A 22,631-nucleotide genomic window follows, 5' to 3' on the forward strand; every position below is an offset into this window, starting at 1 on the left:
TCCACTAGTTGCTGGGGTATCCCCTTTTTATAAAGATCCCACAGTTGGGAATAGATACCCCGCCCATCTCTACCGTGGTGCATACATAACCTACGTAGGGAATGTCCAGTCCATTTGCTCCCTTCAGCTCCACCGTGCAGTTCTTCTGGACATCCCCTAGCGCAGACTGTAGCTGGTCCTGGAAAAAGGTCTCTGTGACGATGGTGACCATGGAGTCAGTGTCCACTAGACCACGCACTGGTACCCCACCAATCCTTGCCACTGCTGTGGGAGTTGTCCCGACAAGCTTAACTCCTTCCTCCGGTTCCTGCGTAGAGATAGAGCCACCATGGTTGGCCCCTGCAGCATGGCTCACTGCTGCAGGGCATTGGAGTTTGACGACTCCTCTTCCTTCTTCCTCTCTTGCCTCTTCCTTCCACTGTTTCTTCCAGTCGTCTGGTTCCTGGGGGTAGCCTGGTCTTGTTGGCTTGTGCAGAAATGGCTGATGTGGCCAACACGCCCACAGGTGTAGCAGGTTAGGTCTGACCACCTGGCCTCCCGTCCCTGTACCCGGTTGGCGAGGGTGGCCAGGGAAGCCTGCGTGTCGGCAAGCACCTGCTGCTGCTTCTGCAGTCCCTCAGTTAGTACCTTCTGACTCAGGGTCGCAGCCAATTCTTCCACATTAGCCATTATAATCTTTCCCGGTTAGATTAAAAGATTTAAAAAAATTGTACTGTTAATGCTATTTTAATCTGAGCTATCCCACTTCTGACACCAAAATGTAACCGACGGCAAGGGCTTGCACGCAGGACACGAACTAATATTGCTCAATGTAATTGAAAACACATTATAGCAAAAGCCAAACTAAAATGAACGAATTTACAATTTTACAAACATGTAGCCAAATGAATAATTGTTGTAGGATGGTCTAAAATATAGTACAGGATAGTACTAGGAACTGTATCTTAACGGTAATATGAACGGGTACTACAAACGGTAGTTCAAACGGGAACGAAAATAAGGCATTACAATCTGTGTAACAAGAATAGAAACAACTATTACAATACAATATTGGTATGCTATTCTAAACTAAAAGTTAATGATAACAGAAATATATTTGGGAATAGGATAATAACTGAATCTATGTAGTTGTGGGAACAACTAGGTATGAAATAGTATATCATGACCATTACTATGACAATATAGAGTATGAATCTAATGCCTAAATGATGTAACAAATGAACAGGAAATATGTCCAAAAAGTGTACAGAAAACCGACAAAAATAATAGAATAATAAAAGCATCGGTCTGTGTATAACGCGATCTTCCTTTTGGTGTCTTCTCCCCGATTTTCTTGTAGTGGACACAGTTTAACCTGTCCATAGGGTTTACCCCTTACAAGTTCAGTAACTAAAGATTATCACAACTTACCTTTCCTCCCACTGTGGGACATTCCTCACAAATGGAAATTCGAGTGCTATTGTCGCCTTCACATCCTCATGTGTAAGCCACAATTCTAATTGCAATATTTTTTAATCCTGCCCTCTAGCATTAGTGCATCTTGCTCTTTCTTCCTCGGCACTGACAACAGGTCACAATGTTTCTCCTTTAAAAATGTGGTGCTGAGTGAGAACCTCGACTGACATCTTTTTTTGTACTTTGTTGTTTTTGTGTTTTTGTTCCCTTTGACAGGGTGGCCAGCATTTCTCTTTGGGCGCCGACCCAGGAGCTATTACTGTCTTCGCTTTCCGAAATTAAAAACCCCGAAGGGAAAACAAGAGAAATAAATACGGTATCCGAGATGTATTTCAAACTGTTGTGATCTATCTAAACAGCTTGCTCCCTTACACCAACGTGTGGTTGCACTTGTTATGGTTTTGGCATGAGGCTTAACCTACCTTTCGCAGGATTTTCGCTTTACTGAGGTCCGCATGTTCATAACCTGAGCTTGTGATAACACAGTACGACTAACATGATAATGGCATGCACTGGGTATGATCAGGTTAAGGCGGGATTACAGTAAAAAATGTGGTTCAATTTTTGTTAAAGTGTTACAGACTCCACAAGGCAATCATCAAAGAGTGGGTTTTCATTTGGTCGTAATTGTTTTAATATCTAACTATTGGTGAATTAACCAATTATCTTGAGCCGTTATAATAATAGTGGTTTGCTGCCCAAGTTATTTATGTCTGCATTGCATGCTTTTCAGTATATATTAAATGTTTTATGTTAAGATAAGATAGCTTTACATAATGAATGATTTGTTTTCTTTAAAACTATTATTTTTTTAAACAAATATTCTTAACAAAAAAGTCCCCCTAGACTTAAGTTTTTAAAATTGTAAATCTAAATCATTCATCATATAGGCAATTACGTATATCAACAGCATTTCCTGAAAATTTCAAAAAGTACCAAATATTCTAAAAGATATGAGATTGACATTATATAAACCCTCCTCCTAAAAAACACTTATAAGTTCCAGAATAGGCCATTTTCTACAGAATATGGTCAGAAAGCATAATATTGTGAAGGAATGATAACAGCAAATAAGATATCTCAGTCTTCTTAACTGTTACTAAATGTTTGTTTTCACGTCTAGAAACCCCCAGCCTCATAAGTCTCTCGACTCTCACATTCACACGGCGAATGTATCTTCTGTACTTCTTAAACTTCTCCGGAGTTCTCTTTTCTGCACTGTTTGACCTCTTTTTGTCTCTCCTTGTACTTGCTGCTGCAGTTTGGGCTCCTGCAGGTATGCCAGCTAGCTCCATCACTCTGGGCTTTGCAGTGGTCCCCGAGCCAGAGCAGAGCAGCAGAATATCTACACACTTCTAGCCAAACCATCTGTGCCTGGGGCACCTCGGCCCATAAGAGAGTTCAAGTACTTTGGATTCCGTGTATTGCCTGGCAAGCATCTCTCTAGAGGGTGTCACTGGTAAGCTGATCATAGGTAGGCTTGAGAAAGTCTACGAAGACATGGTCTAGGTAGTGGTTTTTCTCTTTGAATGTCTTGGTTAAATTCTTATACTCACACCAGGAGCTTACAGGACAAAACTGGTGTCTTTCCTTCACTGGCAACTTACAACTATGGTAAAGGCCAGCCATTATCTCACTTTAATGTTGGAGATTGCTGCTACCCTTTGATCGGTTGACAAGACCCCTTGTTTCACATTGTTTCTTATTGCATTCCCATAGTACTTTTGCAATTTCTCAATTGCGGGCTTTGTTAGCCTCCCTGACCTGCCACCCACTGGTTTGCCATCAGCAAGTTTGGCTTCTGTCTCTTGGGCTGTGCTGTGCCAGCATTTTGTTCATCTTCGGGTACCACACCTGTGTAGGCCAGTTTGGGTCCACTAGAACACCCATTGCCTGATCCTCTTGCGCTGTTTTCAGCACGCTGGGCATCAAGCAAAAAAAGGAGGAATGTGTTAAAAGGTGATTCATTCCATTGAATAGAGAAGGCATCAATAGCCAAAGCACCTGGGTCAGGGCGGTATGACACATAGGCAGGGAATTGTTTATTCACTCGCGATGCAAACAGATCGACGCAAGGCTCAACCCCTAGCTCTTAAATTGCGTTCGTGAGTATATTCTTGTCATGCATCCACTCGTTTTCCGACAGATGTGTTCGGTATTCAGTTTTCCTGTTAGATGGGTAGCCGAGAGCCATAAATTACGCTCGTGCCAATGTTGTTTATTACGGCAACTGCGGTACTATTATCAACTCTTAAACGCGTAAATAATCGTGTTTTAGTATTGTTTTTTAAACTAAAAAAATAATTCGAGACAGTTGATATGTTGTTTTTTCTTCCTGTGTCTACATGCCCCCGGTTTTAACTTAACCAAAAGCAGCGCCCCATTCTTCGATATTTGGAGGGGGCCGTGAGATCACGTTAAATGAGTTTGAAAGGTTATCACACCACCATTGTAACTCTCTGCGGGAATCATATGAAAGGGTCATACGTTTGTCAAAATCGCCTTTGGCAACTCTTAGATTTATTGCCTTAGACATAAACACAAGTAAACGAAGATACTTGTTTCCCCATCGTACATGCAACGTCTCTGATTGTCAGTCTCTGATCTTGTAACAATGTTTGGCAATTCCACAAAACACTGGCTGCCTTCTCTTCGGTTAACAAAACCGTCATGCTCACCGAGTCGATAATAAAACCCAGAAATACTAATCTCTGATGGCTGGAAAACTGACAAAATCTATCACATCGAACAGATAAAGGGTCTTACGTACGCTATCAAAACATTCACTGTGAGACTTTCCCTGGAGAAATAAATCATCAATGTAGCCCAAGGCAACATGCCTTTAGCGGTGGCTTAAGAAGTTTCGTGAAATTGCATGGGGCGCAAGATAAGCCGTTGAGCAAACAAGTATATTGATACAGTTTGTCATTTCAGTGAAAACAAAAATTTTTTTAGGTCATTAGTGTAGCCGGTGGGCTCAATGACACCTTTCTTTAAGAGCTTAGTAATTTCGGTATCTATAGGATATTTGTCAACCTTGTTAAGCCTTGAACAATAGACATTGTGTTGTGTGGGTGGTAAGGCAAATGTAATTCCCATAACTGTGGACAATACTTCCTGGTCGGTTGTTATTTTCTTCCAGGCATCTAAGGAATTTTAAATACAGCCTGCTTGAATGATTCTCACTTCCTTAGCAAACAACTTTTTGTTTGGTTAATAGCTAAAGGTTTAAATTTTTGAGTAAGGCCTACCTCTTGTTGTAGTTGTCGTAATTCTGTTATTATTTCTCCCCGTAGTCCCTCTGGTTCTTTTTGTAGGGTCTTTTCTCTTTGCCCTTACCCTTGCCTAAAAATAGTTGGGTCTTTTTGAGATGTTGCCAGTGTAAGGCCGGTATTTGCGCCGGTGGCTCTTATCGTAAGAGCGGTATCTTCTTTTGCGCTTTGCGGTGCTGATGGATTTGCCCAAACAGGTGGTTTCTTTCGTGTCTCTCACTTGTTTGGCCAAATCATTCCCAAACAGGAGTTTGGGCGAGACCTCTTGGTCTTTACCACAGAGCACGTCATATTCGGAGCTGAGAGCAGGTTTTGTCTGTTCTCGCTGCAAATCCCTGATGTCGTTACAAGGGTGCCCCAAGAAGGCTAGCATGTCAATGCTGGCATCTAGAATCTCCCCGTGGGAGTGGTTGGTAGACTGCGACAGTACCTTGTCGGACATCTTAAGTGCACCAGTCCCTTAGATTCAACTAAGGAGTTCCAAATACGAAATTTCAAAATCGCCCAAAATTGGTTTGAAGTTAGCCCCTGGTCCTCTTATCAAGATAAAAGATATTTTTCGAGAAAAACTGAATTTACGATTTTGCCTAGGAAATCGCCGATCTGGGGGCATTTTTCACCTTTCAAACAAAATCGTAAAATTCTATTTAAATATAGGCGGAATTTAAAAAAGCGCTACAGATCCTTAGAAATGAGTGGATAAGGTATAAATCGAGTGGTTTCTTTACTTTTTCCGGCAAGAAGAAATATATTTTATTGCTGTCTAAACATGTCAACAAAAAATGTCGACTTAAATATCAGTCTAAATTAGGGGCTTATAAATCCAATGGTACGTGGATTTTCGCAGAAATTTTGCACTTTGAGCAAAGATTGGTGTTATTTCTTTCGATTCAGCAAATAAAAAAATGGGGGAAATCAAATTCCCGAATTATAATGAGGCCGAGCGCGACCCCATGTCGAGCTCAAATAACACGCGATTTTCTTGACAGCCATCTTTATTAGATACACACCTGTTTGTACGGGAGACAAATCACATAAAATAAACTCTATCCTTGCTGTATACTAATTTTAGATGCTGTATAATTGTCTTGGTTCATCCTTGGAAGCTACTGCAAATCAATAAAGACATTACAATGAAAAATATTTGCTATTTAGTACAGACTTCAGTTCAGAACGCCTGCCGGAATGGCAAACTTTGATGGATTTGTTTGGGTTTTAAAGTTTCTTTACGCTTCATTGAAGTAAAAGATATTCAAGCACATCAGTTCTTACCTTCTGCCAAGTCGAGATCTGCACGCTTACAAGAATAAGTTCTTCATTAAGTGAACTGAGCTGTCTTCCCGCTTGAACTTAATATTAAAATGTGCCACACTATCATATGCAAACTGCTTTCCTGTGATACAAATCACAGAAAATAAACTCTATCCTTGCTGTATACTAATTTTAGATGCTGTATAATTGTCTTGGTTCATCCTTGGAAGCTACTGCAAGTCAATAAAGACATTACAATGAAAAATATTTGCTATTTAGTACAGACTTCAGTTCAGAACGCCTGCCGGAATGGCAAACTTTGATGGATTTGTTTGGGTTTTAAAGTTTCTTTACGCTTCATTGAAGTAAAAGATATTCAAGCACATCAGTTCTTACCTTCTGCCAAGTCGAGATCTGCACGCTTACAAGAATAAGTTCTTCATTAAGTGAACTGAGCTGTCTTCCCGCTTGAACTTAATATTAAAATGTGCCACACTATCATATGCAAACTGCTTTCCTGTGATATAAATCACAGAAAATAAACTCTATCCTTGCTGTATACTAATTTTAGATGCTGTATAATTGTCTTGGTTCATCCTTGGAAGCTACTGCAAGTCAATAAAGACATTACAATGAAAAATATTTGCTATTTAGTACAGACTTCAGTTCAGAACGCCTGCCGGAATGGCAAACTTTGATGGATTTGTTTGGGTTTTAAAGTTTCTTTACGCTTCATTGAAGTAAAAGATATTCAAGCACATCAGTTCTTACCTTCTGCCATGTCGAAATCTGCACGCTTACAAGAATAAGTTCTTCATTAAGTGAACTGAGCTGTCTTCCCGCTTGAACTTAATATTAAAATGTGCCACACTATCAAATGCAAACTGCTTTCCTGATATGCCAACCCTACTTTATTACCAGGCAAGAGTTGCGGCTTTGTTGACGCTAACGGCCGGTACACAGAGGAGGGAATCATGGTGTACTGAGATCCTGGGTCATACAAAAACTCAAGGGATGCCACTGCTATCTCGGACATTATCATTGTTGCTCCCTCTAATTCAACCATATTATCATTTCTTGTCCTGTTGCACAAAGTCCCTCCGGTGTGGAAATTTGCTTGCCGAAAAAGATGATGGCCGATCAAAGTTTGGACCTGATAGCCCTGGACGTTAATATTCAGACAGACGGCAAAACCTCATCATATGTCCTTTCAAACCAGATAAATTGCATGTATTCAACTGATGACATTAATCATGTGGCTTATGACAATAATCAGAGGTAAATCCTCCATCATTGTTACTACCTCCACTAGCAGTTTTTGCACCCACAGCAGCTGATATGTTTGCTGGCGCAAAATGCATATTCAATTTGGACTGCGTGAGTTCTAAGATTCCCTCTAAGGTTGCTTTCTCTGCTGTATGATGCGAATGGGATCTCTCACTCATCGATAGAACTTGTTACATGATTTATAGCGATTAGATGAACTGCCTTTTCGTTAGTTACATGATATAGTTTTTGGATCGTGTTTTGCAGCTCGGTTGCAAACCCATTACTGTTTGAATCTCACTTAAATTGGAGACGACGTTGTGCACAGTAGAAGGTCCTTACACTTCTTTTACTCATGTCACAAAGCAGATACTTGGGCCTCGAACTCCAAAATCCATACTTTAAACGACTGCAAAATGTCGCCCCTCCGATCCCAGGCTGGGTTTTTCTGGGGCACTTATTTACTTATTTATGACAATTTGGATTCCAGAAGCATAACGTTCCTATTTCGATTATAAAAAAGTGCAAACCGTATATAAGTTTTGGCCCCGACTCAGAGGAATCCGGCAGAATATTTGGGAACCTTCAAAATTTAAGGGTTAAGGGTTAGATTTAAGGGTTAAAATTCTTCGTTTACCGTAAATATCATTAGGGACAAAAAATAAGCTTGGACTTTTTGTGGAAAAAGTTCACCGAGTGGTGGGACGTCCCAGCTGGCCTAATCCGGGATCCAGGACAGGTTGTAGGACATCAGTGCACCAATAGGTGGTGTGAAGGTGGGTGACGTCCTTGGCTGTGCGTTCGGCATGCTGAGATGGTCTTGCTAATTGGCAGCAGACAATCGTCATAGTCTCGCTTGTTTTTTTGTTGCTGGACGCTCTCCTTTGCGACCAACTCCCGTTAAGCTATCGCACGTGACATGGTTGGTTAGGTTGAGAGTGTGACTGCTTCTTTTGTGCCATCTAAGAAATAGCTTCAACCCCCCCTGCCACATTTCCCTGTCACGCCCAGCGAGTGGGGGCAGATCTTGTTAGCCTTGTTTGTACCTGTAGCAGTCTTCGCATGTTGTCTTGCCTGCTTCATCGTAGACAACAAAATGGGGCTTATCAGACTTTTGCTCACTTTCGACCATAAAAGTCTTTCCTTTAAATCTTACAATTGCACCCTCTTTTTGAAGGAGGTAGCTGGTTTGAACAAACATTTCCTTTAAGGATAGAAGGGAAACGCCTGTCAACCCTGACTCTTCTGGAGCTACGGACAGGTCTGGCGCCGTTTTCAATGTGAGTGCAGTACTTGGCTGTTCACAAACATCGCCAATGTTGGCCGATGCGTCCCAGTTTGGCCGATGTGATCCCGGCTCATAAGCTCAGAATTTCTTTAGGTGTTTCTCTCTTTGCTGTGCGCTTTTCTTCTGAAAACAGACGTCATGAGGCACTTAGGGGTGACGGCTTTCATCTCTTAGCTCATATTGGCCCCTGCTGATTACTGCAGATTCAGTCTTTCAGTAGACGCTGGATCGCACGCTGCATTTGGCCACAAAACTCGACATCTCTGAAGTCTTGAATCCAACAGCTCGCTTGATCACACTGATTGCCGACTCAGGAACATTGTTGAAATATTGGAACGGCGGGTCGCCAAGGCCGGCATTTGTTTTTACAGGCCGAAACGTGATTATTTATCTATTTCCTTGAAATCCATCAAACGAAAATAAAATATTGTAGGTTTTCAATTAAATTGATGAAATACCTTTACCACGAAAGACCTGGTGTCACTTGCATTGCTCAAGCAGGATGACAAGGCAATTCTTGTACTTTAGAGATTCAACTAGATTCTCTGATTTTTTAAATGGCTTTCGTGCTGTCTTGGAATTTCTTGAGGATCCCTCGAAGGTGATGTTTGACAACATCACCATTAAATATCATTCCTAGACTTGTCCACCTAAAATGTTCCTATTTATAGTAAAAGGATGCTATACCAAGCTGTGCGCGCTCTCAAATACGAGCATTTTTATCACAGTGCGAGAATAATTGCAGATGCGTTAGATTAGGGACAGCGTAAAATTTTGAATTTTGCACCGAAAACGTGTGAGTGGACAGCAAATCACTAACTTATCAATCTCTTAACACAACTGTCTTGTGACCTGTGCAAAAATAGTTTTATTCCAACCGACTGAGGGTCAGGGATAATTAATTTTACAGGAGTCTTAGGATTTCTGACTGCTAGCGTGGCAGTGTTCTCATTATAATTGCAAATTATAATTAGCCCGGGTTTGGGAGGAGCTTTCCCTTTTAAAGCGGAACCTCGTGTTTAAGTTTGGTCTCCATGGAAATTTTTGGGGGTGGTACCCTGGCGGTGCCGTCATCCCCAATATAGGGGGTGGGGTGGGGGGACCAGGCCGTGACCGTTACCTATTGCGTTACCTATTGCGAAAAAATTGGTTCCCTGTCGAGGGCAAGTGTTAAGACCTGCTTTCCTAGGTACTTTTGCTATTTCCCTTAATTCTTTGTCAACTTCTTTGTCTTCTTTGCAAGCGGAAATCTTTATGTCTCAAACAATATACAAGACCACAACACGCCGGGTCAGCTGGCTCGGCCGAGCGGACATTTAGCTACCGAGGTCAACGCATGCATAGTCAGCGGGTATCTTCAAAAACAAAATGGCGACGAGAACAGATTGTATACTATTGGATCAAGTTTTGGAAGAGGTTTGTGCTGAAGATGGTGAAATTAGTAGTAAAGAGGAAGTACCAAGTCTTGAGGAGGCAGTAAAAATGCCGTGCGATGTTTTAGGCCACTTCGAGTTGATATCCGATCCGTTTTGGCCTTCGAAGATGAAGCTAAGAACGCATTGGAAGGAGTGTTTATAAGGAACCAGGAAGGGTTTTACACTGAAAGCGAAAGGGCTCTAAATATGAGCATAAAGGTTGGCCCAATCATCGCCACAGAAGTTGTTATATGGCTGAAAAGTGTTCATAGGCGGCTTTTACGTTCACGAAAGGCTAGAAACCCGTATCGAATTGAGTTAAAACGAGATCTACCAAGGGCCATATTTGATGCAATCCTGATGGCTGTATCAAAAACACCAACTAGTTTTGGCGTTTTGGTTGAATGAAAGAACCTTAAAATCACATTCAACCACAAGAAAAGGCTTGTACGTGACTTTGCTAAACTAGCAGGCATTGAAACAAGGGAAGTCAGGGATTTTCTCCAGAAAATGTTTAAAGGGAAGCAAGATGGCTGTAAAGCAGAGCTATTAGCTTATGACAACAGGCTTTTCATTTGTAACTATGACCCCAGACGTTTATATATAATAATTGCATGCCATTTTGGGTTTTGGAATGAGCCAAGGTATGCTTTCCATGGCTAAATAACTTAAAAAATACACAAAAATATTTACACGTTGATTGATTGAAAAAATGGATTTATTATACAGTGTATAGTTTACAATAACAATGATAAAAAACATCTTTCAATGTTAAACATATTTGTGATAGCAGGAAGTGTTATCAAACTTTTACAATTTAATTATATTAATAAGTACTATTTCTAATGTAATTTGGAAATTGTCAAACATTTAATAATTGGAATATGATTTAGAGCTGATTGCCACTTTCAATAAACATATTCAAGTCGATAAATAGCATTGTTATTACTTTCTTTTTATCCAATCATTTCTCTGAGAAATATTTACGTAATGAATTGTTTCATATAACTTCTGTTATTTTTTAAAACTAAGAATATAATTAAAATTCTATACTGGAATAAAGAATTTCAAAATTGATAACAATTAAAATCAAAATAAATTATTTTATTGCCTTACTTGTTATTGTATTATCGTAATTGTCTACCTATCTTTACAAATAGCTCTACTAATAGCTAATTCGATTCAAATATTGGATTTCTGCATGCATTCTTGAATTGAATAATGAACCCAATAATCAATGCTGTATTTCACCAAAATCTTGAAATTTTGCTCTGTGTGTTAACTGGAATGCCAGAGTTGTGCAATAACTAGAATGCTTTTAATTACTGCATGGTATTTTCCAAAGACAATTCCAATTAACCTATCTAATAAATTCACACAGTAACTAGGGGTATATTACATTTACATTGACAAGCCTGGGCTGTACTTCTTATTTACTACACTCTTATGGATTAGGGTCATTAGTTTGTCCCCACAGAAACAGCAATGAGTGTTTTCTGGGGAAGCTTTCAGCAGGCCACAGTAGCAATAAGCTGGATCATTGACTCTTTCTGGGATATTAACATCTTTGCTTTCTGTGTAAGAGCAGGGCTGATGGCCTTGCTCAGGCAGCCAGACTAGCATAATAAATTCATGCCTAAAGATTTCTTGCCACCTAGACTGGTATGTAGTGTTGTGACTTAACCTCTGCAATGCAATATGTTTTGCCTCCCTACCTTCCATTGTCACTGTTAGGAGTCCCTGCTGGTACTTTGAAAATACATCTCTAGCATGCACGGGAAGTACATGACCTAGAGTCCATATAGTCGGGTTGATGGTGTAGGGAAGAAACAATTTGTTTGCATGACAATACTCAATGGCAGCAACTTCTAGCTTTGCAAGATCTTGTTCATTGATATCAAGGCGGTTGAAAATAGAGCAGCAGTCTCTTAACCTGATACCTATATAAACTAGTGCCAAGACAGTTTGTTTTTGCTTGGGAGTATCTTCCTCACTGCTTAGATTCTTCAACAGTCGCATGAAGTTATGACAAAAAAGGCGAGATTCTTTGCCTGTAAATCTATATTGTAGATCTCCTTTTTTGCCTTGGGTTTCATTATACCATTGCCTTACTCTTTTAGCTAGCCGTTTGGTCTGTACTTCATGTTGAAGTGCATTAATAACTCTAGCAAAACAACTGTCTGGTGGTATTTCTTCAAAAGTTTTATGAGATGGTAGTAAGCAGGTTTTTACTAATGGTTCTTTTAAGACAGATCTATAGAAGTACTGCCAGGCATTGTTTTTGAGATGGAGAGGCTCAACGTGTGCTTTGTCAATAAAATTGCCTAGCATGAGTTGAAATTCTTGGCGGCTCTTTTGTTTGGAAATGAAATTTGTAACTTTAGACCTTCTTGTCTGTTGACAGAGAGTTTGGTTTTCGAGCTTAGCTTTGAGTGCTTTAACTTTACTAGCCACTTCATTCCTTTGGTTGTAGCTCCACGGTTTCCATTTACATTCTTCGTCAGTACCAAATCTGCCTTGAAGGTTGCCACTATCAGCTGAGCTTACGTTAGCAAAGGATGAAAAGTAAGTAGCAGCATTTGAGAGCTCTCCAGCAAGCATTGCAAGCATTTTCATATCATTTCGGAGCTCAGCAAATTGAAATGACACATGAAAGCCATCTATTTCATACAATGTGCCTTCAATATCTGATATTTGCTTGTATATTGACAGCACATTTTTTAACAAGTAGGACTGAAAAGTACAATACTTACAAACATTTTACCGAGAGGCCGTCACCATTTCGTTTCGCACTTGTCTACCTTGATAGGTCCATAAAGGCAGTAGTGCGTTTCTGCAGATCAACCAAGAAAAGGTGTCCAAAAAACAGCATCCTGTTACAGGTTGTTACGAGGAAATACTCACGCTTTAATAAAATTCAATTATGAATATACACTATAAATGAAATACTGCTTCCAAAATAGAAAAAATAAAAAGAACTTCTAACATCATAGAAATGCCGATTTTTGTGCTGCTTGGTAATTCTGCAATGTTCCGCAATGGTTATATGACCCAACTATTATTGTAAGGAAAGTTAACCATGGAAATGACAGCTAAAAGTAAAAGCCCTTCTAAATTTCCCAAGGAAGTATAAACCCATGCTCCTCCAAATATAAGCGGGCCCGTAAAATATCGAGTCGTTTACATGATAAATAGCCTGACAATACCCACATTTTAAAGATACCTTTTCTGGTACGAGTCGCATCAGCGCCAGTAAATGTAAACAAGACGCCTAGTAGATCATAAGCACAGCACTTACCTGATTGAGAGTATCGTTTGTCTCCTTTTGCGTGAAAGTCAACCTTAACAAACGAACTAGATGAGTGGCAAAGAATTCCTCTGAAACAGAATTCAAAGACTTGTCAGCTTCATCAAAAATGCCATAAAAGTAATTCTCATCTGTTCTAAATGTGAGATTTTGTAGTAAATTTATATCCTTCTATAATCGAAGGAGTTTGTGACATTGTTAAAATGCGGGAATTGTTGGACTTTACAGTTCCCTCCAGATTTAGCCATGTGGGATTCTATTTTTATAACGGAAGTTTTGTAATGCATAATACACCGGAAGTCAATGTAGCACACTGCTGAGAGCCGAGGAGTTAGTCAGGATTCCCAACTAGGTACCGGTGATCGGTTCCGTAAAACCGCTGACTTTCCGCAGATTCACCCTTCCTCTACGCCGGTGAAAAATTGCTTCCCTAAAGGGCCCATCTTTTAGCGACAAACTCATGCGAACTCGCGCAATGCTCCTTATTTGGTGATCCTTTCGCGCCAACTCGTGCTCTAGCCGTGAGATGACTAGGCAAGTAGGTGTTTTTCAGACGGGTATCTTCAAAAGGCTGTAAAATAATCTGGGACTTTGAAAAATGAAAAAAAATTGTTTTGGTAATAGCGATTCTTCCAGCAGAGGGGTTATTAGATATCAGTGAATGAACCGTTTTGGAGGATATCGCTTTTATTCCTTGAGAGATGCTCTTTAAGCCTTTTGTCCTGAGCTAGACAAGAAGTTCTCATGGAGAAGTGAAGTGCTGGAGCTCATAGAATGGCTGGTCATTCAATTGCAAGGGTTAAACTAGTTTTCTGGGGCAGTTGCTACATTATCCATTGGCCAAATTTATGCAACTCTGGTAACCATAACAGGCAATCTGTTGGGAAGGGATGTGCAGTCATAGATATTATCTAAAAAAATATATTTAAAAAAAAGACTACTTTTTGGTAGTTGAGTGGGGCACCAGCCCTGTGCCTACCCCTGACTGCATACCTATACATACCCAATCAACTATTTCGGTCTAAGTGGAGGCCATGAAAATAGCTACTTAACAGGCTGTCTCACTAACTTCCGCCCGGTAAAATTCGACCAGAAATGAATCATCCCAAGACCCTTGTTACTGAAAGCCTTTATCAAGTCTATTATCAAAATGGATTTCGTTTTCCCGTGCGTAAGAGGCCGTTGAATATTTGTAGCCAGTCTGAAATATGAAATCAAGCACAAATCGGAGGCGCTTGAATGATACCTAAAACAAATCCATCCCACATACAAATTTATGGGTTTGTAGATAATATTTTAGTAGTTTATAGTGCCTCAAAGATTAGTTAGTTTTATCTTTGCTATGCAATGAACTATGTCTACCACCATACGAAAAACGCTTCGAACGAGAGTCCAAACTTGACCCATTTTAGAGCCTCGAATTGTAAAAGTGGGGCAGGGTTGAGCAATTATTCATAAATATATGGTAAGATCAGTCACTAATTGTCACAAATCTGCAAAAACCTGTGTACGTTTTGCGTATTTGCAAAATTATGGCTAATTTTACAAGTGCATATTTCAATAAAATCAAGATTTGTAAACAGTAGTTAAAGCTGGAACTAGTACCTCACACAGACCAAGTACATATATTTCTTGCCCTCTTAAATGTGTCGTGAAATCTTTTTTACGATATTTTGCTCTTACATGCCTTCTCAAACCAAATAATGGTCATTATTTACCTTGACTATTTTCTTCAAATCTATCCGATCGATCGTGTCTGTTCGGACTCATTCTTTGGAGCCGCTTTTGCAACGCAAATACATGCCGTTAATTGAATTTGATGATATAAATAGCATATGGAATTCAAAGGGCTTGAATAAACGTCCATTTGCTTTGTATAAAATGTCCGTAGTCGATGCCTGGTTGGTTTGTTTTCCCTCCTTTGCATGGAAGTGGCGCCATATTGCTGTTTCCGCGGAGGTTACTTGATTGTGCCTTCAAAAAACAATACATATTCAATAACAATATTATTAATCATTATCATCCCTCCCCCATAGGTCTGCCTATCCATCCAGTTACCCCCTACTACTCATTGATCCACATGTAGCCAACCTTTGGGAAATGGTCTGTTTCCGTCCGAATTTATTTCTTTAACAAAACATTTGCTAACCTTTGGGACAAAGTCTGTTTGAGTAGAGGACTCGACGGCGTAGACGGCAGCTTGCCAGCAGGCATCAACATGTGACTGTATAAATAAATACGCACACAAAGACGTTATATTAGCAATATTTAATGCTTAAGTATTGCTTATATGTATAAAAGCTAACACGCATTTGATCTTTCATTTCTTAATTTTAAAGACACTTACATATTTACTGATTTCACTTTCAAACAAGACTCTGAATGGCAGCGGCACCCCCGAGTAGCTGCCTGTTGTGTCCATCATGATCGGCTTCCATTTCCTGTCCATTTCCTTTTGACATGCCTCTATTAGGTATGCGCGGGGAAATGAGGACTCAAGTTGGGTGAGCTTTTGGTACCTGGACATATCAGTCCCCTTCCAAATCAGTCCCCTCTACTTACTATGCTCTCATCTAATGCAGAATTGAGACGAATCTCACATTTCTCCTCTGTATGCTTGTGTTTTAGAATCACAGACTCTGTTGAAAACACATATTTGTCTGTGAAGTGCAAGGCTGATGAACAGCTTTCACTGAAAGAAAGAAAAAAGTGAATTTTAGCAATTTTCCTATGTCTTTTAAGGTCTCTATTCTAGTGCTAGTCCCTTTTGAAATTGCGACCTTGCTGCTTTTTTTTTAGAAATCTGCAAAATTGCTTTCGAAGCTTCCGTTTTGCTCCAGATGCGGCCGTTTGTTTGATGCACATTACTTCATCACGCCGTGAAGTGAAGGTAAAAGTCTCGTGAAGATGTTTGTCTTTATTTCCTTTGTAAACATCAGAGTTTCTAAAAAAATATACATAAAATTGATCGATGACCACATTTTCAAAATCGATTTGATGTAAAGATTGTTGCGATCGATGTTACACAAACAGAGGTCGAGGCGGCAAACTGTTCTTGCCCGCTGGTAAGCAACCGCATAAACAAAACAATAAAATACCAATCGAGAAACTACACTTCATCGAAGCTCAATTAAAAGAAACTATTATTCGTTGAATTCGACTTTAAAGCTTCAAAACGTTGTGCAATTGGTGGGTTGTTTATAGCGGGTGTTTATCTTCAAAGAAGACTGCAGGTCGAGTTTTTCATCTTTTAACAAAATGCCTACTTACATATGAAAGTTTGACATTTAGCTAATAGAAATCCGTCGTTCAAATTTTTAGTTAGGGATTTGTTTTCGAGTAAAGCTATTTCTTTCAACCCAGGTTAGCCGTTTTGAGAGCTTTTCTTTGTATTTTTTTTAAATTTGCGCTCTGCTGCGTGAGGATAATTGAATAAGCATGAATGTCCACCGTTTCTGCCCCATGATAAACAATCTGCATTCGCTTGTTTGTCTGTCGTACGATAAATGATATAGTACTGATAGGCAGATAGCCCACAGCTGCATTCTGGCTGCCGCTAAGGTCGTACTGTGCTAACTAGCGGTTTGTGATCCGTGGCTAGCATGAATTTTCTGCCGTACAAATACTAATGAAATTTCTTAACGCCAAAAATAATACTTAAAGATTCTTTCTTGATTTGCGCGTAATTTTGCTCACCCTTCACCGTCTGGTGGTGATATTACCGCGGCTATGCGGCTGTGGGTTCTCGCCGAAAACTGTCACGTAATGCCTTTGGCAACGAGCTCATAGATCTTGGAAATAACCTTGTCGACCAGCTGGTTTATGGTCGCATCTTCTCCCAGTGGATGTCCTCTGTGTTCAACACACAGAGGAAGCTTCACATAATATCGTAAGTCGCTTGACGTGGGAATTCCACTCTCGAGAGCCCTCTTAAGCGGATCCAAAGCACCTTTCTTTGATCTTTTGAAGCTATTTGGGGTGGAGTGGGATGGCCTGGTCTATCGTGTATTCATCAAATACCCGAATGCACCTGATCTGTATCCTGATCTGATCTGGTACTCGAAGCAGGACATTCCAGCTTCGAGTACCTTGGATTTTCGTGTACCTTCCATTGTCGTGCAGAGACACAGACAATTCCAACAGAACTGGAATGCAGACATTTGTTTAAAAAAAATAAACGTGAAGTAGGACTGAAAAGTACAATACTTACAAACATTTTACCGAGAGGCCGTCACCATTTCGTTTCGCACTTGTCTACCTTGATAGGTCCATAAAGGCAGTAGTGCGTTTCTGCAGATCAACCAAGAAAAGGTGTCCAAAAAACAGCATCCTGTTACAGGTTGTTACGAGGAAATACTCACGCTTTAATAAAATTCAATTATGAATATACACTATAAATGAAATACTGCTTCCAAAATAGAAAAAATAAAAAGAACTTCTAACATCATAGAAATGCCGATTTTTGTGCTGCTTGGTAATTCTGCAATGTTCCGCAATGGTTATATGACCCAACTATTATTGTAAGGAAAGTTAACCATGGAAATGACAGCTAAAAGTAAAAGCCCTTCTAAATTTCCCAAGGAAGTATAAACCCATGCTCCTCCAAATATAAGCGGGCCCGTAAAATATCGAGTCGTTTACATGATAAATAGCCTGACAATACCCACATTTTAAAGATACCTTTTCTGGTACGAGTCGCATCAGCGCCAGTAAATGTAAACAAGACGCCTAGTAGATCATAAGCACAGCACTTACCTGATTGAGAGTATCGTTTGTCTCCTTTTGCGTGAAAGTCAACCTTAACAAACGAACTAGATGAGTGGCAAAGAATTCCTCTGAAACAGAATTCAAAGACTTGTCAGCTTCATCAAAAATGCCATAAAAGTAATTCTCATCTGTTCTAAATGTGAGATTTTGTAGTAAATTTATATCCTTCTATAATCGAAGGAGTTTGTGACATTGTTAAAATGCGGGAATTGTTGGACTTTACAGTTCCCTCCAGATTTAGCCATGTGGGATTCTATTTTTATAACGGAAGTTTTGTAATGCATAATACACCGGAAGTCAATGTAGCACACTGCTGAGAGCCGAGGAGTTAGTCAGGATTCCCAACTAGGTACCGGTGATCGGTTCTGTAAAACCGCTGACTTTCCGCAGATTCACCCTTCCTCTACGCCGGTGAAAAATTGCTTCCCTAAAGGGCCCATCTTTTAGCGACAAACTCATGCGAACTCGCGCAATGCTCCTTATTTGGTGATCCTTTCGCGCCAACTCGTGCTCTAGCCGTGAGATGACTAGGCAAGTAGGTGTTTTTCAGACGGGTATCTTCAAAAGGCTGTAAAATAATCTGGGACTTTGAAAAATGAAAAAAAATTGTTTTGGTAATAGCGATTCTTCCAGCAGAGGGGTTATTAGATATCAGTGAATGAACCGTTTTGGAGGATATCGCTTTTATTCCTTGAGAGATGCTCTTTAAGCCTTTTGTCCTGAGCTAGACAAGAAGTTCTCATGGAGAAGTGAAGTGCTGGAGCTCATAGAATGGCTGGTCATTCAATTGCAAGGGTTAAACTAGTTTTCTGGGGCAGTTGCTACATTATCCATTGGCCAAATTTATGCAACTCTGGTAACCATAACAGGCAATCTGTTGGGAAGGGATGTGCAGTCATAGATATTATCTAAAAAAATATATTTAAAAAAAAGACTACTTTTTGGTAGTTGAGTGGGGCACCAGCCCTGTGCCTACCCCTGACTGCATACCTATACATACCCAATCAACTATTTCGGTCTAAGTGGAGGCCATGAAAATAGCTACTTAACAGGCTGTCTCACTAACTTCCGCCCGGTAAAATTCGACCAGAAATGAATCATCCCAAGACCCTTGTTACTGAAAGCCTTTATCAAGTCTATTATCAAAATGGATTTCGTTTTCGCGTGCGTAAGAGGCCGTTGAATATTTGTAGCCAGTCTGAAATATGAAATCAAGCACAAATCGGAGGCGCTTGAATGATACCTAAAACAAATCCATCCCACATACAAATTTATGGGTTTGTAGATAATATTTTAGTAGTTTATAGTGCATCAAAGATTAGTTAGTTTTATCTTTGCTATGCAATGAACTATGTCTACCACCATACGAAAAACGCTTCGAACGAGAGTCCAAACTTGACCCATTTTAGAGCCTCGAATTGTAAAAGTGGGGCAGGGTTGAGCAATTATTCATAAATATCTGGTAAGATCAGTCACTAATTGTCACAAATCTGCAAAAACCTGTGTACGTTTTGTGTATTTGCAAAATTATGGCTAATTTTACAAGTGCATATTTCAATAAAATCATGATTTGTAAACAGTAGTTAAAGCTGGAACTAGTACCTCACACAGACCAAGTACATATATTTCTTGCCCTCTTAAATGTGTCGTGAAATCTTTTTTACGATATTTTGCTCTTACATGCCTTCTCAAACCAAATAATGGTCATTATTTACCTTGACTATTTTCTTCAAATCTATCCGATCGATCGTGTCTGTTCGGACTCATTCTTTGGAGCCGCTTTTGCAACGCGGTATATGCAGTTTGTTGAGTGATGGAAACTGACCAATCCAGTGTTGCCATTTTTGTTTGTCTACTTCATCAAGCATTTGATCCCAAGCAAGATTTTTCTCCATAGTTGCTGCGTCAGAATCTTGCCAGTTACTAAAAAGGGCGATTAAAGTGTCCACACGGGTAAAACAGCTTAGCAAGTTGACTCAACACTCCTCCCTTGGTCCATACGACCTCCACATTCTCAGGCGATGATATCTCGTCAGTGTTAAGAATCCAAAACATTCAAAGTACTCTCTGTCATCGCTCGCCAAACTCTTTCCCGTCCTCTTCATTTCCGATATTCTCCACCCGATCTTGAATCCCAGAAAGCACCTTGGCGTCATTGCTTATCAAGTTGCGCATGCGAAAGCCTCCGCTGTCTAGTACTTCGCATACATCCTCGACGATCTCCTTGCCACTTTGAACACTACTGCGGCTGCTGTCACAGCTTCAGTTTTCCCTGCACCGTGATCTTCTAGCACGCTCTTGATTGTATAGTTTGCAAGGAATGGTGATGGCTTATCTCCAAAAATCACACAATTGAACTTATAGACAGTAGGTTCTTTATCTTCTCCTTCTCTCCAGAGAAATCGATGGTACTTACGATCCTTTGGGTCGAGTAAGACACTCATGTAAGACACTCTTGGAAATGTCTCCCGCAACAGCCACCTTAAATCTTCAAAATCTCAGAAGTATTCCAGTCAAGTCATTGAAGAGACAAGGATCTTTCTCTAGCATGTCATTTAAGGACACGTCTAGGACCTTTGCTACCGAGTCAAACACAATGCAAAGTTTGGTGTCTTTGTGTCGGATAATACAGGGTAGTGTGGCAAATCCCCCCCCCCCCCCCATCTTGGGGTCGTTTAAATACCAATTTTTCATCAATATACTCCTATCAATATACACCTATTTCACAAAAGGTTGTCAGTGCAAATGGCGAATGGTAAATGGCTTGTGGGTACTAATTATTCTTAAAATTAAATGTGTTAAATAAAGTCCAGCAATGTCAGAGCCAAGCATTGGTAACCTTTAATGGATAATTGTTTTGATTTACCCATATTCTCCGCGACGCATGGTTACTTTCGGTCGTAGAACTGCCATTTGCCATTCTCACTGACAACATTTTTTGAAATAGGTGTATGCTTGAATACCCTAATAAAAATGTAGTCAAATAATATATCAATCTCAAGCATGAAAACCCGCCATTTTGATTTTCCCCGCCATCTGGAGGCTACGAGAGCTGCCATCAGCTCTAGTCTAGGGACTGTTGATTGGCGCAGTGGTGCTACTCTGGCTTTCGCTGCCACAATGCGGACCTCTGGGCCTTGCTGAGTCGGCCTGACAAGGTAGGCGACGGCGCCATATGCCTTACAGCTTGCGTCGGCGAACACGTGAAGCTCTGATCGGTCGCCTGCGTTATGGGGCTTGAGACATCTCGGGATTTGGACCTCCTTCAGGCTTTCGATCTCTTTCAGTAGTGAAAGCCACATGGCACTTGTTTCTTCTGGAAGGGGGTCGTCCCAATCGAACTGTTCTGCCCTCCAAACCTCTTGCAGCGCTACTCTTGCTTTGATCGTGACGGCTGACGCGAGGCCTAGAGGGTCATACAGCCGGGAGATGCTCGAGAGTACGGATCTCTTCGTCAGTGCTTTCAACTTGATTTGAATCCCTTGAGGCGAAGCTTATTGTGTCTCTCTGCGGGTTCCATCCTACGCCGAGAGTCTTCGTGCCTTCTTCCCCATCGAGATTGACTGTTGGGGTCCCTGATGCGTGTCCGGCATTGTTTCCGGGTGGGGATGGCTGGCTTTGCACTGCAGTCAGTATCTGACGAAATCCACTGCTTTATCTTGAAACTTCCTGTCGCCAGAACGCTGTCAGTCTCTTTGATGGTCTTCATGGCTTCCTCTGCAGTTAAACATTAGAATATCAAATCGTCCATGTATCTATCTCTCTTGAGCAGGGTAGCTGCTAGCGGGCTCTCTCCATTGTTTTCATCGGCCATCCTTTACAGCACATAGCTGGCCATGTCTGGGGATGGTTTGTCGCCGAAGGTCACTCTCTGAAGGGCGTAGACAGCTGGCGGTCTTGAAGTTTCTAGGTCTCTCCAGAGGAAGCGATGGACTTGCTTATCATCCTCCGGAAGGCAGATCTGAAGAAACATCTTTGAAATGTCCCCGACACAGGCGACGTGGTCTTCTCGGAAGAGCAATAGGACGCCGAGCAGATCACCGATTAGCCCTGGGCCTTTGTACAGGGACGAGTTGAGAGACACACCCTGGTACACACTAGCGGGATCGAATACTATTCTTAAGGGGGTGCTGACTTTGTCCGGTCAATATATGCCGAAATGTGGGAGTTAGTAGACTGGCTTGACGGGCCTCTCAAGTTCCTCTTGGGTAAGCTCTCTCGCCCAACCGTTTTCTTGGTATTGGACGATTACCTTTTGATACATGTCTGCCTTGTCTTGGTTTTTCAGCAGACCTTTCTCTAGTGACTTTAACCTCTGTTCCGCGAGTGGACGGTTGTCGTGGAGAAGGGTTTTATCTTGTTTCCACGGTAACCCAACAATGTAACGGTTGTCTTCTTTTCTACAGGAACTCTCCATTAGCTTCAGAGCTTGCTTGTCCTTGTAACTTGTAACTTTATTTTATACACGGTAAAACAATCAGGGCTTAAAAATATTCTATATATACTGTATAATCTAAACTATGATATTACAATGATTGCCTGCTTTCCATGAATGCCGTGTTATTATAAAAAGAAATTCTTACAGCCGGACTTAAAGCTGTTAAGAGATT

At 40.7% G+C, this 22,631-nt stretch overlaps 1 protein-coding gene across 1 annotated transcript; it reads right to left on the reverse strand.

The window, feature by feature from the left end:
* Positions 1-10,647: 10,647 nt before the first annotated feature.
* Positions 10,648-20,664, reverse strand: LOC116614302. The gene is made up of 7 exons (XM_048729498.1): positions 19,737-20,664; positions 18,010-18,089; positions 15,602-17,544; positions 15,404-15,478; positions 14,973-15,228; positions 13,246-13,325; positions 10,648-12,780 (listed from the first exon to the last, which is right to left on the reverse strand). Exon 7 carries the CDS (start codon positions 12,561-12,563, stop codon positions 11,349-11,351), a length of 1,215 nt encoding a protein of 404 aa, XP_048585455.1. The 5' UTR covers positions 12,564-12,780; positions 13,246-13,325; positions 14,973-15,228; positions 15,404-15,478; positions 15,602-17,544; positions 18,010-18,089; positions 19,737-20,664; the 3' UTR covers positions 10,648-11,348.
* Positions 20,665-22,631: the final 1,967 nt, after the last annotated feature.

The sequence above is a fragment of the Nematostella vectensis genome, chromosome 6 (genome assembly GCF_932526225.1).
Source record: "Nematostella vectensis chromosome 6, jaNemVect1.1, whole genome shotgun sequence".
NCBI classification, from domain to species: Eukaryota; Metazoa; Cnidaria; class Anthozoa; order Actiniaria; family Edwardsiidae; genus Nematostella; species Nematostella vectensis.